The sequence below is a fragment of the Pyxicephalus adspersus genome, chromosome 5 (genome assembly GCF_032062135.1).
Source record: "Pyxicephalus adspersus chromosome 5, UCB_Pads_2.0, whole genome shotgun sequence".
In the NCBI taxonomy this organism is placed as follows: domain Eukaryota; kingdom Metazoa; phylum Chordata; class Amphibia; order Anura; family Pyxicephalidae; genus Pyxicephalus; species Pyxicephalus adspersus.
Genome location: NC_092862.1, coordinates 113,076,472 through 113,093,632, shown reverse-complemented (window position 1 = coordinate 113,093,632; position 17,161 = coordinate 113,076,472). Strand labels below are relative to the sequence as shown.

General features: G+C 37.2%; 1 protein-coding gene across 1 annotated transcript in view; it reads right to left on the bottom strand.

The window, feature by feature from the left end:
- JAZF1 (JAZF zinc finger 1) overlaps positions 1-17,161 on the bottom strand; it is a 172,218-nt gene that overhangs the window by 31,073 nt on the left and 123,984 nt on the right. Inside the window, exon 3 of the mRNA XM_072412479.1 lies at positions 8,067-8,263. Within this exon, the coding sequence (XP_072268580.1) occupies positions 8,067-8,263 (197 nt within the window). The remainder of the gene's footprint in view (positions 1-8,066; positions 8,264-17,161) is intronic.

Genomic DNA, 17,161 nt, shown 5'->3' with positions numbered 1-17,161 from the left:
ACCTCTGTGCAATAAAGAGAGTGCAGCAGCTTTCTGAGGCCACTTCTGGTCTATGCCTCATATCAAGGCAAAGCTGAGGTGGCTATAAAGAGTTGCCGTAAATCTTTTTTGGACTGACTTTCACAGAGTTGTATAAGGATAAAACATAGTATGATTAATTTAGAGCTACTAAAGCTGTCTACAGACGGCACAGAACACATATACAATCCAATCATCAGTCAGTCTTTAGGTTGTTTAAAAAGAAATTATAACCCAAAAGGTTAAAATGCAGGAGACTAAAGGAACCAAAAAGCAATCCACTGAACCAGTGTCAAGCACAAGAGACTTTTTAAAACAAAGGGTATTCACACGTCTGATGCATCCCATATCCCAGAAAATTATATTCCCTATTCCTTTTGTCAAGAAAGTTAGCAGAGTTACGCAAATCACTCCTTCTAACCCCAATGGTTATCTGTACATCCAGAAAGGTTGGTGTATATCACAGATACAATGCATTATTATGGAGTCATTTATTCAAATCTCCATACAGCTGTTTCAGGCTTGTAGGCATCATCAGTGAAGGTATAGAAAATGATGGCTTCTAAGGCAAAGAACGTTGAGAATGAGAGAGTACAACCCAGGATATGGTGAGGGGGGAACTAATGGATCCACTGAACTCCTCCACTGAACTATTGTGTAGAATAGTACACTCTCTTATTGTACCCAAGTCCAAATGCCATGGAAAACATTGTTTAGTGTACTGCACTGATGATGGACAAAAAGCCTAAACAGTTGAATATATGTTTTACAAAATGTGGGTAAAGCAATCCTACAGATTGGAAGTCTGGGAGGCCTACTGGTACGTCTACAGTATAATTGTTGAAAGTTTACCCATTCTTGTTTTGGATCCTCCAAAGCATCCTGCACGGCCAGTGCACTCAGCACTTCTGATAAGTAAATGATAATTACACTGGTCCTCTTCATAAAATGCAGTCAAATATAGACCTTTTATTAAAAGGAAAAGTTGTGCTAACATTACTAGATTTTATTATGAGCAGAAATGTCTTTTTTTCACCGAGAACAACGTAATGCTATGACCTAAATGGGACCAGAAGGAGAGGAACCCCAGTTTTAGCAACTTTTTAGGTCCAGCCAGGGAAAGAGGATGGTGGGAGTGTGCCTGGTTAGGTGAATTTACTAAAGGGATATTGTCCCTAGGGAGGGATTGTTTATTTGTAGTATATAGGGTGGTGGGTCATTTGAAGGAAGGTGTTTTTGGGAAAAGGGCTGTAGATGCACTTTAAACATTTTTTTCATTCTTTTAGTACTAACACAACATGTGACCTTTTCAATATAACTGGAGAATGACGAGCAGGGAAAAGAAGTGTGCCAACTGAATCACGTATCTGGGAACTGTAGTGTAAGAGGTTGACTAGATCAGTGATAGGCGAAGCCCTGATACAAATGATGAGGTGACATTTATAAAGAGAACTGAACTTTAAATCTGAGGGACAGAATAATGATGTTTTCATTTTACACTCCATTAGCCTTCTGCTGCCTTTGACATGTTATGATTCTACTTTTGCAGCAATAACAGAAGTGTCCTTAACTTGCAGAGATGTAGAAGGCTGTGCGTCTGTGGTTTATATACACAGATAGGTGTGTGCCGTCTTTTCCATACAGATAATATTTCTTTGTTTCTCATACTGCCAAGGCTTGTAATATAAGACTGTGTATTCAGAGGTGGGAGTTCCACAATAATACACATTTAATTTCAATTAGTTTTTATTACTGTAACCGGTATCCATCTTCAGCGTCTTATCGCCAAGGACAAACATTGCTGCTTGTCTTTATAACGATTTATTAATACTAAAATTATGAATGCTGGTGTTTAGAGATTGTAAATCCCTTTTAATAGCAATCAACTGACACACTGAAGTCAACAGTACACATAACCCAGCAGAGAAATCTAACAAGGCATGGAAGAAGGCTCTCACAAGGATGTCCAGGGGTTAGGGATATCAATCTATACAGTGCTAATGAAAGGAAGCATGACTTTAACCAAACATTTGACCTCAGCCCAGTGTGTTCAGCCAACTTCGGAGAAAAGCAATATGATCAGCATTTGTCTGAAACAGAGGTGAACTCAACTGAGGGCGTGGTATGGCTGTAAGCCACTAATTAAATCTCATATAGAAAATACTAGGCTCACCTACATTGACTACATTTAATTCCCATATGTATGGGTAAGTGAAAACATTTATAGTCCGCTACAATACTGCAATTCTTTCTAGAACATCAAGGCAGGATTCCGTTTCTTTAATGTTTCCGTTTCTTTGTGAAAAGAACTTTTTGCTGTCATAGGAGACCTGTAGAATACTTTGGGCCTGAGTTAATAAAGCTATCCAAGGCTGCAGAGGATACACTTTCATCAGATGGGTGATTCAGTGAACCTGTAATGGATCTGGTCCAGGATTCAAAACATTTGCTAGCAAATTACTTGGAAGAAATTAATTTCCAGGTTTGCTGGATCACCCAGCTTCATTGATGAAAGTGTATTGTGATGAGCATGGGGATTTGTACCCGGTGACGACCATTAGCTGTGTGTACGGAGCTTAAGGGTGTTAAATCCTTGCTGTAGTCTACACTAACAACCTGTTGGTCCTGAATTTTCTTAGCATCTTTTGCATTTCCAGTATTAGGACAACAATGCTAAAGCAGTTGCACTCTAATCTGCAGTAACATTGACTACCATTTCTGGCTTCTGCTTACTAAACATAAAACAACTTCATCAGCTATGACCATTTTCTGTGGCTTGACAATGTACTAATTCATTTTCTTGATACAACAAACAAATTGGCCTAACGTAATTAACCCTAACATTTAACACACTCATATTCTTTCTATGTCTGACTTCACCTCTCTCTCTGTTTCTCCCTCTCTTTTGCTCTCTCTCTCTCTCTCTCTCTCTCTCTCTCTCTGTCTCATTCTTCTTCTCATTCTCATTCAAAAAACTATAGTAAACTAATACATTTAAACTGTAGGAATAAGTTGTTTTTTAGCTTTAAAGTTGTAAGACAAACCTGCTGACTTCATAAACTGATGGAAAATATGAAGAATGAATCTCAGGAAGTGACATTACAGAAAGGAATAAGGTGTGGTCTGTGGAAGCTGAATTTACGAGTCTTTGGGGGTCTCTCCGCTATGTATAAAGACAACACTACAGCAATTAATGTATTGTTTATGTGCATATGTGACATTCCAAAATCAAGCAATTCATTATCCGTCTCCCTCCTCAGCTTTGGGGGATTGGGACAAGTAACTGATATTTAGCCAGAAGAAACCACCCCAAAATGCCTCTTTCATTAAGGACCTAAAAGCATAAGACAACTATAGGACTGTGTAAGGGAATGCACAAAAACATAATAAAGTATATGTCCAGCCAAAATGTTTTTCTTTGTTAAAAAATGGAGTGGGGAGGGGTTAGACCTGTTGCTGGGTGGACATGTCTGCAGAATAATTCAAGGAAATCATATTAGAGTGAATTACATAGGTGATTTTTTTGATTATGTTGTGTGCCAAAGATTTGTAACAATGAAAGTACATTTTACCAGACATGAGACATGGGAGGAAAGGCCAGCAGAAAATACCTGAAGCACAATGCATGAGAGTGCAAAGTGAAGCAACGATGGGACTCCATCAGCACACGTTAAATGCATGTAAATGCTCATGAGATGTGTAATTCCCACAAAGTGGTCATGTGGCCACTTTACATTATCTTAACATGGCTGCCATTAAGAAAGGTTACTTAATGCTTTTGTTAATTTGCACCGGTTGGACCGGTATCGTTTTCACTCCACCTCTCTCCTTGGCCATTACAAAATACCAGGGGTTCTATGATTGGCTAAAGAGAGAGGAGTAACAAGTGAAAAAGTAAAATACTAACTTATTTACAATATATGCAACCCACCCAACACTGCAGTCATAAATTGGGGGTTTAATTAGGCCCCATGCTAATTCCATATAATTTACGCACAAGGTAGTGAAGCCATGATCAGATAGGCTGCCACAAAGCATGTCAGCAATGGCAGCTGCTGTATTTTCTGTTCCCTTTAACATGTTCTCTGTGAAAGCTACAGCAGTTTGTCATGGTTATATTTACTACATGATCCAATTATTTGTACTTTAATGAGAACAAATTACCGAAACTGAGTCAGTATCCAAAACAAACTGGGTTTTGAATCCGCTCATACAACACAGTATAAATTACTGGAAACACAAGCCTGCTCAAAAAATTTTACTGTGCAAAAATAGAAAATGAATCTGTAGACAGAAATATGCCTCCTCCTTTATTGCTAGCATTCTCTTCTCTATGTGGCAAAAATTCGATAGCTTAGTAATGGATCTGACAGACACTGGGTGCTTACGTCCAGACCACATCATAAATTACCTTCTTCAACAGTGGCTAAGTGAAAACTCATGTTTTACTCTTCCCTAAAGTAGAAGCCAAATGAAAGTCATCTGCATTCTTCTGAATTCATTAATGAAGTCACATACATGTATGTGCTTTAACTCCTTACTGATTTGTGTAGTTTGTGAATTATTACAATTATTAAAGTCAACATCTGGGATCACATTATTTCATATAAATAGATTTCCCAAAATGCACAAATGCCCTTTCAAAATCAGATATTAGCATGTAAAGCAGCAGTGGCATCATCACTGCAGTGTACACAGTCTGTGCAGAGCCGTGGTTGGGAACCAGGAGGTTGACCCACTACAGGGTGCAGGAGGGTGATATTAGCAATGACTGCTCTTTGTTTTTTCCTGCACATAGGCAAAGTCTTTTACTAATTAGGTTGATAAGTGAATACAAACCTAATATAGAAGTTAAATATGAAATTCCTATTTAATGGGCCAAATGTAATTGCATACTGTAATACAGCTTTTTCCTCTAATTTATGAATTCTGCTATTTGAAGAGTCAATCCGATGTGACACCCAAAGTAGAAAGAAAAATAGCTGCAAGACTACATTTCCTGCATCTCCCATGAACTGTGAAAATGTTATTGTGCACTGTCTGAAAGGATGCAAAGCCATTTGAAGTCATTCAAAATCCAGCATGTGCCAGTGCATGTTAAACATGTGCAATGATATAAGCACAAGTTTAAAGGAGCCCTCATCCATCAACACACCCAATCCTGGATGTCACCCCTAGAGTTTACGATATGATTGCTCACTCTCCATTGACAGCACCATTACTGGACACTGAAGATTTACTGTTAATATGCAGGCTGCCTGTTAAAATCCCAAAACTAGACAAATCATAAAATGATCCTGGGTCAGACACCTTATGATATATTCATAATGGTAGTTAATATTGTTGTTACTACAACTATAACTTTATCTAAACACTGCTCCTTCGTACGAACCTGACTATGCTGACAGCTCTCCTACTTGCAGTCTTTAAAGCTTTGTACAGTTGTCAGATGATAAATCAATCTTTTGTGATTGTTTGTAGTGACAGATGAAACAACGAGAGCTGTACACGCAGTGCTGTTCTGTTCTATAGAGAGGGGAGGGGGAAGGACAAGCAAGTGGCACTCAGCAGTGTTCTCCTCTATAGCTTACAAGAATAGGATAAGGACTTCCCCAAATGACACCTTTATATAATATGTATACTAATCCATTAATTTACTAAAAGCTGTACCTACGTATCACTGAACTTTAAGCATATTTCAAGAACATTATAAATGTTCTCCAAACAACTCTGTTGTAGCACAGGAATACTTACCTTTCCAGATGCCCGCACCATGGAAGAATCCCCAGTCTTTCAGAAACATGTACTGTGGTAACAGGTTGGTGGGTGACTCCATTTGGTGGTGCTGGGCACACAGAAGTTGAGCACTCCCAAAATAAAACTTTATGTAAGAGAAAAAGTCTCTTAATAGCCAAGTTTCAGTTAAAGACTGTAAAAGTGATGTAAATCCTCATTAAGGCTTCTGCTGATGTCTATGTTACCTATAAAATTTTCCTCTGTATCAGTTTGTGTAAAGACAATCCTGGTGCAGAGCGAAAATGTTCTAAATGAAATGCAAATAATAATCAAAACCAATGTCTAACCCCTTTTCCCTATCCAAAAGTTATTATAAATTAGCTACAGTTAGCTTTAACTAAACATGGTTTGCCATCAAATTTAAACTACCGAACTAAAGCAGAAAACATGATTTCTATACATTACTGGCAAATCATCCAGAATATCATGTTCCCTGGAAAATAATTTTACTCCGAAGCATTCGTACTAATCTTTCTTGCGCAAACCGCTGGAAACTGTCAGGGAATAAACCAAACAGTGAACAAAGGCTTTGTTATAATTCCACAGCACACTCCCCAGGTTTTAAGGTCTTACTTGACTTCTTACATGGCCTTCATTTATTCCTGCACACACAGTAGTGTACCCCATGCTGGCAGCAGTGCTGGTACATGGAACATTTTCCTTAATATGCTGCCTAAACTGATAAAACTATTCAGTGAGGGTCCTGTCATAAAATATGTACACATTATCCAATATTGCTTTGGGTGCTTCTAAAATTTCTATGGTTGATTAACAATTTCTACGTTTTAATCATTCTGCAGGAAAGGCTATGTTTATGTTGGAATAAAAAAGTCATTATATACTGCCCTTGGAGCATAAAAAAGCTGCCAGGACCCCAAATGAGTATGACTTGGAGTGATGCTTTCAGGGCCAAAAAGATGAATTTATGACGTCCATGGTAAGATAGGAAAAGGCGAGACTGCAGTGCGGTGTCTACAGGCAAAGATGTGGGATAAGACTTTCCGATCTTAGGGGCTTAGCATGTCTGGTCCATGCTTGTTCAATTATTCCACTAAAACTACCAGCTTCGGACCTGAACAGGGTACTGCAAGGTGGTTTAACTTATGGAGGGTGTGTCTGGTATGAACGGCTTATAAAAGATTGCTACTAACTAACATTAAATATAGTCACAAGAGAACCATCCACCTTCTTGAGAAGCCTAGAAATAGTCAACTTGCAGCTAAAGCCTAGATGTATAATAGATAATAAAGAAAGACTAATATGTAAAAAAGTAAGCAGCGCCATGACATAAGGTGGTAGAATGACATGCTATCCTCACAGTATACCATTCCGTGTATTAGCTATAATGTCTACTGCAGGGAAAACATTTCCGATCCCTAAATCTTTCCTGGTTAGGATGTACCTCATTTTCCTACTGGAGATGGCTGCTGCTTTCTGTATAACGCAGCCAGGGACTGAAATTGTGGCCAGAAGAAATTTAAACAGCAATACTTTTTGTTTTGGTCTGACAAGTGAAAATCTAAAGCTCACTTATTTGAACTCTAGGAAGATTACCTATCAACTGTCCGTAATCATCTGTAGTACAGTATTAATAATGGGAGGGAAGAAAGCATTAGAAGTCAATCGGGCTCCGCAGTACTATTAGGCAGTAGTAGTTGGCTACTTCCACTATGGAGATGCAATTATAAATCCAATTATTAATTTAGGTTAATTGTATATTAAACGCATCAGGAAACCCACCCTGGAAATGGCTACAGAGGCTGCATGAAATTATCTGCTCTGTGATGTAACAAAGAATGAAAAAGGCGTAAAGTAAATTTATATATCAAAAAACAAAAACAAAACAAAACATAAAAAACAAGTTGTTGAGAGCTTCAGCTAACTGCATGTTATACAGTCAGGGCAGTCATTGTGCAGTTCTACATGGCTCCCTATGGTAGATGCCAGTCACTCGAAGACTCAACATGACACATATTACAGCTGCCGGCAATTATTCATTCCCTATGGTACTGCGGCAGGGAGACGCTACAAGCAATGTGTCCCTGAGAGGGAGGCGGTAAATGCACCACAACCTCAATGCCAGTGTGAATTCAGCCTTAGGGCTTACACCTATATCTATGCTCTATAATAAGACAATAATACAGATACACAACATATGCAATCTTTTCTTTGCAGTCTTGGAGCCGTAATCTACACATCGCAAGATTTTGAATACATTTTTGTAAATGTTATGTCAAATAAAGACCCCATACCTGTAGGGGTGCTGCTGCGGAATGATGAAGATGGAGTGATGGGTGGGGTGACTGGTGGGGTGAGGCTGCCGCTCCCATGTCGTGGGGGTGTAGACACATTTCCTCGGGAAACAGAGCTTGAAAGTGTAAGTGAGAGCTTGGGTTGGATTTTCTTCTTTAAGGTTTCTTGTTCTCGTCGAGCTGCGTCAGTCATAAATCTAAGGAAAAGATTACAAATAAATTATATAAATCCACAGGATGAATCAATGTCTAATGCACTACTGCTCCCATGTAGCAGGGATCTTATCACAGAAACTACAATGCATCTATTCTATCGTTATTCATACTGCCAGCATTAATCATACCAGACCATTTTAAAATGTGTTCTACTTTTTGCTATGTTACAAAGAATCTAATGTGTAATTTTTGATTTTAAAATGTTTATGATTTTAAAAACCACCTAGCACCTACCACAAATGTTCTGTTGCTCCTTTGCTGCCCAATCACAGGCTAAAGAAGCAGAGATTCAAGAGATTCAGCTGCCATGTTTGTTAATATATATATATATATATATATATATACATATTTGTCTGATGCCACCAGCCATTATCACAAAAATAAGAGGATTTTTGCAAGAGTAATTTAGGACATAAGTACATAAAGGACTTTCAGATCATGAGATAATATATGTTTCTTTCATTGAACTTGGCTTTACCCTGAAGTTTTTCTAACAGTACTTGGCATACTGATTTGGTATTCTGTCTTCACATTGTGCCCTCTTGGGGGTATTCCAGCTCACTTGGGCTGTTTTCATACTGAATTGCAAAAACTTTGAAAAGTTGCAGTACTATTCTGAATAGGCTTATTAAGCAGCCAATCGTAGGATTCTGGCAGGAAACTAATTACCTTTTGTTCCTGCAATAATGCTAAAAGTAATAAGGATAAAAACATCAGCCAGAATAAAAAAAAAACAATGGGAAAATATCTTCAATGCAATTAAACCAAGTGGAAAAGTTTAACAACATTTGGATGTTTCAGCTAAGTTAAAATTCCTAAAACAAGAATAAAACAAAAAATTAGATTATGATGAAATGAGTAAAAAGTAAGGCTAGAGTTGAATTTAAACCATTTTCTAATAAACATAACAAAAAAATAGTTTTGTTGAATATTAAAATTAGAAATCAATACAAAATGAACAATACATGAAATGTCACTAACAAAGGCATTAATGGTGTTTCAGTGACCAAGAACAATGATATATATGTCGAACATTACAAAACATTACATAAACCATTTAGTACTGGACCAAACTATTATGCCAAATTTTCTAACACTACCTGCCGCTGCAACAACAAAAAAGAAAATGGAAGAAATTATTTAATATCATGGAAATATAAGCTCACAGCAACCCAACAAGTGACAAAATCCTCACTTCTACCACAAGCTGAATGGAACTAACCACACCAAATAACATCTGGGCAGCCATAACCCATGTGAAATCATAATCTAGACACATGTGAACATTGCTAGACCAGCCCACTGCTTGATTTATATTTGTAATTAAAGGGATATTTATTAACAAATCTATACAGTATATAAATGTATTTTATATCACACATAAAATCTTCACATATAATTTAAGTAAAATGCTAATCACTGCTATTACAAGGAATAGACTGAAACAACTGAAACAGATGGAAAGAAAAAAAACACTGGGGGAAATAAAAATATAATTCCTTAAAATATATAGAGTTTGTCTGGAGATATTTGAGTCCTATAATGTATCTATTAAAAATAGCAAGAACTAGACCTTATTGAGGTAGAGATAAAATGCAAATTGATGACCAACACAATAGTAAAAAAAAATCAATTTCAAGTAAAAAAAATACTAGTTCATTAGCTTTGCAAATTGATCAGTGTTTTATGAGAGAATTTCTAGATAAAGATATAAAGAGATAAAAAAGGAATATAGTTAAAATAATTCATAGATCTTAGTGCAATGACCCAGAAGCTTTTCTTACTAATGCTGAGGACTTTTTTAAATTCATTTATTTAGTCCCTGCATTTTTACAATTTGCAATTACACAAAAATTAACAAAAAACACAAAATATTTCACGCTAGTCCCTGAAGAAGATAACCAGAATGTAAGATTTACAGGCCCTCCTTCACTTTGCTGCTCTAATAGAATGAGGCTTAGATACGTTGAGGAGGGTGGTGTAGTACTGTCACATCTGGGGCAGTGACATTATCATCCCAGGTAAGTTCTAATGGCAATGTAGTGGAAAGCTTATAAATGCTTCACCCTACTGATCTTTAAATGTTGGTCTTCAGGCTGAATGCAGGTCTTTGCTTACCCTTTGACCCAAATGATGAGGCATAAGTCCTTCTAATAACATAAACAATGGGGCAGTATTCCTCCATTCATGACAACAAATAAGGGGGGATATGATCACCCTGTATAAGTATTTAAATGGTCCACATAGAGAACTTTGCGTCTGCAGGAGAAGGTCAAGCTTCGGATAAGGAAGGGATTCTTCACAGTAAGGTCTGTGAAAATGTAAAACAGGCTCCCTCAGGAAGTACTTTTAGCAAGTTTTATAGATTGCTTTAAGAAAAAGCTGAATGCTTTTTTAGAAGCACAGACTATAACTAGGTATTAAATATTTAAGTAAAGATAACTGACTGTTGATCCAGGGAACATCCGATTGTCTCATGGAATCAGGAAGGAATTTTATTTTTCCCGTTGGGCAAATTGTACCAATTTTTTTGCCTTCCTCTGGATCAACTGTGTCCATAGGGTTTTATATTTGGGATAGGTTTATTTCCCTGGGGGTTGAACTTGATGGACTTATGTCTTTTTTCAACCTGACTTACTATGTAACCAATGATGGGACAATATTCTTCGACTAAGACCAATGATGGGGACACTATTCCCTACTAACACCAATGATGGGGCAATAATCCTCCATTAACTTTAATGAGGGAACACTGTTCTTCCACTAACACCATCAATGAGGCACTATTCAACATCAATGATGGGGAACTATTTATTTCATAGATATATATAACTGGGATTGTTTCTTCCAATACTAATGATGATGGGCATCATTCCCTATATGGTTTACCACATTTTTTAGGTCATATTTTTATTACAACCGACCATTAATACCAGGCCCATTTGACTCCAATTGACCCCTGATGCCAGAACATTACTATTCACAATGGCCACATTCTGGTCTCTGAAGGAACTTTGTTAAAAAGTTGGGGGCCACTACTTTACCCCCAGTTCTGCAATATAGTCAGGTCTATGTCCACACTGTGGGACTGTAGGTTCAAGCTATCAGTGGTTGGTGAGAAGGCAAGATTCCAATGTTAACAAACTAAACCACAGAGCCTAAATAAGCAGACACATTTAAATGATTAGTGTTAACAAACTAAACCACAGAGCCTAAATAAGCAGACACATTTAAATGATTAGCCTTGAGTGGACATAGTCTTCCAATTTTCTAATGCACTAGTCCTTACAAGTGAGCCTTAATGACTTTAAAACAGTGTTAACAGCCTGTAGTGTGAATCCTCTAATATCTGGTAGCATGGATTAAGGCAGACATTTAATCAGACTATCCAGGATGGGGTTATTGGAGGACAGCAGAGGATGATTGCTTCTGGCACCCATATACTATTCCTAAAATAAACATATCTGGAATGTAAAGCAGGTGCAGACTGCAAAAGCTTTTTCAATTCCTCAAACATCAGTTTGAAAACATTATTGATAAGTCTGCTAGAGTTTATGATCAGTTACTCAGAAACTCAAAATAAAGAAATTTTAAAAATAAGTAACACAAGTAAAACAGTAAATAAAATTAGCTGCTCAGCAACTTTGTTATATGGAAAGACATGGTTGAGCAACCTTTTAAACAATTACAACCTTAAACAGAAATACACCCTTATTTGTGCTTATATTGGTAGACAGTCTGATTTTTAGATTCTAAAAATCTGCAGTATTAGCAAGGTATGGTGTTGTCAAAATATTCATATATGATAGAGCTATGTTCCTTCACTAACACCAATAATGGGGCACTATTTGTCCATTATCACCAATGATGGGACACTATACTTCCACTAACACCAATGATGGGCACTATTCATCCACTATCACATATGATGGGGCACAATACTTCCACTAACACCAATAGTGGGGGGCACTATGTTTCTATTAACACCAATAATGGGGTATTATGCTTTTACTAACAACAGTGATGGGGCACTCTTCTTCCACTAACACCAATTATGGGGGCACTATTCCCCACTAACACCAATGATGGGGCACTATGCCTCTACTAACACCAATGATGGGGCACTATTTTTCCACTAACATCAATGATCGGGCACTATTCTTCCACTATCACCAATGATGAGGCACTTTGCTTCCACTAACACCAAAAATTGGACACGATTCTTCTACTAACACCAAAGATGAAGCACTTTTCCTTCACTAGCACCATTATGGGGAACTATGTTTCCACCAACATCAGATGAAGCAATGAAGGAAAGTTACTACTGATTTGGGTGAGCAGATTCTTCTGTTATTTTTGTCAGATAACAAATGCTATGGCAGGAGGTCGATGCCATACCCAGGGCTATGATTGGTAGTTGTTCACCCAATTGTATGATTGTTAGAACTATAGTGACATAGAGGCAGAATTACTAAAGGACATATGAAGATTCACTAAAAAATAGAGTGAATATTTATTCATTATTATCAGTTATTTAATTACTGGAATTTGCTTTCCACATGACTGGATGAATAAAGTAAATCATTCTTCTTTCTGAGTGAACATTCCCATCTCCTTTAGTAAATTGGTCCTATAGTATGTCTTGAAGCAGAGGCATCTTCCAAATGGTCACCTATCTCCCTATGGTCACTCACAATCACAAAACGTATTTTTCATATTTTGCACTGATGATGCCAATAAAATTATTGCTATAAAAGTTGCTATTTGCAGTTTGGAATAAATTACTGCTGTGTTATCTCGTTTGCTTTCATCAAAATGCGTTGCATATTATGTTGGCGCTATATAAATACTTTTTATTAATATCAATAATAATATAATAACTAAAACTTTATGCAGGGAAATGTGATTTTTCAATTACCAATTGTTTAAATGTTATTTATTTGAGATATGTAGATGATAGGATTAATTAGGAGGGGAGAAACATTACATTTTGTTTTTCCGTATAGCTGTGCTTATTATTGCCACCCTGATTTTAAACATCCAGAGAAGGCAGAAGTGTTTGGATAGTTTGTAATTTTACACCCCGCTGACGGATAAAGGTTCAGCTTGCTTGCATTATCTCATATGCTTGCAGACATTGCTCAGCTAAAAGCTTCGGATGGATGCCAGCGTTTTGCAATGCTTAGCATTAAGTCTGGTTTAAAAAAAAGTAGCATTCTAAGCTTCATATTGATAATATAACAAATCCAAGCCTGCACCCAACACCCCAAAACACAGACTGACCTATACTAAGTTATTTCTTTTAAAGGCATTGAACGGCACAATGCAATTAACATTGTTCTTGTATGAAATAATTGCTGATACCCCCTGATCGCTAAGTGCCCCCACTTGGTGTACATGGTTACACACCTTTATTATACAACCATGGTCACAAGCAATATGCCAATTAAATTTTATCCATAGACGTCAAGAGAAAATTTGTTGGAAATAATTATTTTCATGTGTTCTTTTTTGAGCAACTGATAACCAACAGATATGAGAGAAGAGCGGAATCTATTGAGTGATTCTTTCCCACCTCTTAGATTGTAAGCTCTTTGGGGCAGGGTCCTCTCCTCCTATGTCACTGTCTGTGTCTGTATGTCTTTTGCAACCTCTATTTAATGTACAACGTAATATGTTGGAGCTATATAAATACTGTTTATTACTAATAATAATAATCAATCACCACATACGTCACATAACCCAGGAGGCTTCAGGCTGCTGCTTCTTCTCAGACAAGGGTCATTAGCAGCTTTCTTAGAATGTAAAAAGAAAAAGTGCCAATTTCATGCATGAGCAGTGTGAGATTGGTGATGTGAGCAAAAGTAGTATTAACAAACAAGAGAGAAGATGGCTGCGCCCGCTGTCATGTCCGCGCTGGAAAGAAGTAGAAAACTAGGACATTGCAAATCGACAGACATTGTCATTTGCTATGGGGGAGGATGCAGCAGGGTGCCTCCTATTCATCCTCCCCCTTCTACATAGAACTGGACAGTGCTGTGTGTGAAGAACACTTGTGTGTTCTAACATTGCTGGAAACTATCACAAATTTAGTATTTGTCACTGCAGCCTTCAACTGGTCCATCAAAAAGGAGTTTTAAGCCAGGATTTCACTGATCTTACATAGCATACAAAACAAAATTTCAGTAATAAGTAAAATACAAATATTTCCTATTATTTAGTTTCTTTCATGGTATTTGCCATGTATTGATATAATTGATATTAATGATTTGAAAATTTTTAACACTTCCAACTCCTTTTTTTTATATATTAATACTTTTGGTTTATTTCTAAACAGATTATTTTCAGAATCTATTCAAATGTATTTTTTAATGGTGAACATACTATAAATCATGTAAGATTGATTATCTTCAATCTGTGATTCATCATCCCTAATTCCTAATATAATTAATCTGAACTTGAACAATCAATTCATCAACATGTGAATCACCAAAATCTAACTACCGTATGTACTCAGATCAAGTATAAGTCGAGGTACCTATTTTTACCTTGGAAAACAGGAAAAATTGATTGACTCGAGTATAAGACGAGGGTGGAAAATACTGCAGCTCCTGGCAAGTTTCAATATTCAAAATAAACACCAAAACAATTACATTAATTGCGGCATCAGTGGGGTGTATGTTTTTAAATATTTATTTCAATATTATTTCAAAGAAAAACAGTAAACTAGTCGTCACGGTAAAGCACTGATTTATTACGCAACACTGTCGCAACAAGTCAATAATCATGTGACTAGCTGTCAGACAAATAGGCTCACAATCTCATAGTCATATGTCATTAATACAGTCTAAGGTCAATTTTCCAGCACGGCTTCTTACGCAAGGTAAGTCGAAGGTGACTTTTTCAGCACATTTTTGGTGCTGAAAAAAATCGACCTATATTCGGGTATATATGGTATCAATTCTTTCTTTTTAGCAATCGATTACTACTCTCAAGGGTCAATTCTGACATTCATTGAAACTTTCCCTGGTGGAGAATCTTCCAGGCCCAGAGGCTTAGGAACCATTACAATCAGGTTAACCCCTGACTCGCCAATGACCTGACTATAACAAACCAAATTTAATTGGATAAGACATACTTTCTACCGACTACAGTTTGATCAATCACATAAATCTGGTTTTTGAAGCCATTGATACATACAGACGATACATGAAATTGGTTTTACACTCTTTTCTTCGGTTAATAAGATCATTTGAAACCACCCAGCTCCTTTTTGTGATTTTCCCTTGAAGAAGCAGGTTTAGCCCTGCAAAACGGGTTGGGTACCTTTTAACATCACTAATAAGCCTTCTTTTAACTTGTTTGTATATGGTAATTTTGTGCCTTGTGTGTTTCTAATCTATGTTTTTTGTTTGTATCTGAAAAACTGGAAAATGGAATTGTTAAAGCATAATTTTTAATGGCTTTATCGAGTAGTTTGATGAGTTTTTAGAAAAATTTGAAAGTAATTTATACCACACAGCTCCCTACATTTATTGGGGTAAGTAGTACATTTACTACCTTTCTCTTCATATTTCTCCTTGGTTACATTATACTTACCTTTACTCGCTGAAGACCCCTGATCAATGTACATATCATACATAGCGAATCCTGCTCTGTTTTTGCCTACATCTTTCCAAGGCTCAGCAATATATCCCATGCTGCCATCTTCTTTCTTCTGAGTTTTTGATGCTGTGTCTTGATCTCACACTGTGCAGGAGCAGGATCGGGTGATGCGTATTCCTTTAAATGTGAGTGCCGAGCTCCCTCTGAACATGTGCAAGACCAACATTTGAGGAAAGCCCCTGATGATGCAGTGCACAGAATGTGCATGTGCACAAGAAGCAGCCTCTGAATATATATAATGTAGTTATCCTAGAAGCCTGCAGGTTTCCTCTTCCTCTAGTCTCGCATTAATTAGTCTCTGAAGTTGGAAAGGTGGAAAGTTTTCTAAATGTTTTTTTAAAAAATAATTTAAAAAAAAATATTTTTTTCATTATGTAAAAGGGGAAGGCTTTTGTTTACATATGGTTGCAAATATGATTATAGGTTTGCTTTGTTAGCAATTGTTGGCTCCTAAATGATGTACTAGAAATAGCGAAGTAGCTGCCATTTTTTTGGGGAAAAAGTAAATATACAAACAGTGGATCATCTGTGAGTTCATGCTATATTTCTGCAATTCTGCGAATCGTGTCGACCCATTTCTGCAAAGGACTGCATTGTAAATTTGTGTGCCATAGGCCAGTCTGTGATATTAATAATACACATTTTAGGTGCAGCAAAACTGCCACCATAAATTTGGATACATTTCTAAAAAAATTACTGCACTGGTAAGCTAATCTAGTTTGGGTATGTTCATGCACATAGCAGCCAATCAAAATGTATATTTCCCGAAAAATAATTTAGGAGCATTGCCATGGGCTTCTATTCCAGGTTCTATAAATGAATTTCTTGTAGTATCTTTATTAGAGGTCTCCAAGGCTGGGGAGGATACACTATCATCAGTGAAGCTGGGTGATCCAGCAAACTTGGAATGGATGTGGCCCAGGATTCAAAACAGTTTTTAGCAGACAGCAAATGACTTTGAAGAAATCCATTCTAGGTTTGCTGGATCACCCAGCTTCACTGATGAAAGTGTATCCTCTCCAACCTTGGATAACTTTAACTTTTTATCCCGAGTGTGGCTCGGTGTGAATTTTATGTACCAAAAGTGGTAACCCCGAGCCACACTCCGGTAGCAAAAAAAAAAAATCCTACCTGCCCCCCACGATCCAGCGGCGTCCTCAGCGATCCCCAGCTGGCTTCTGCATCCTTGATCGGCTTGATCGATGTGATGCGTG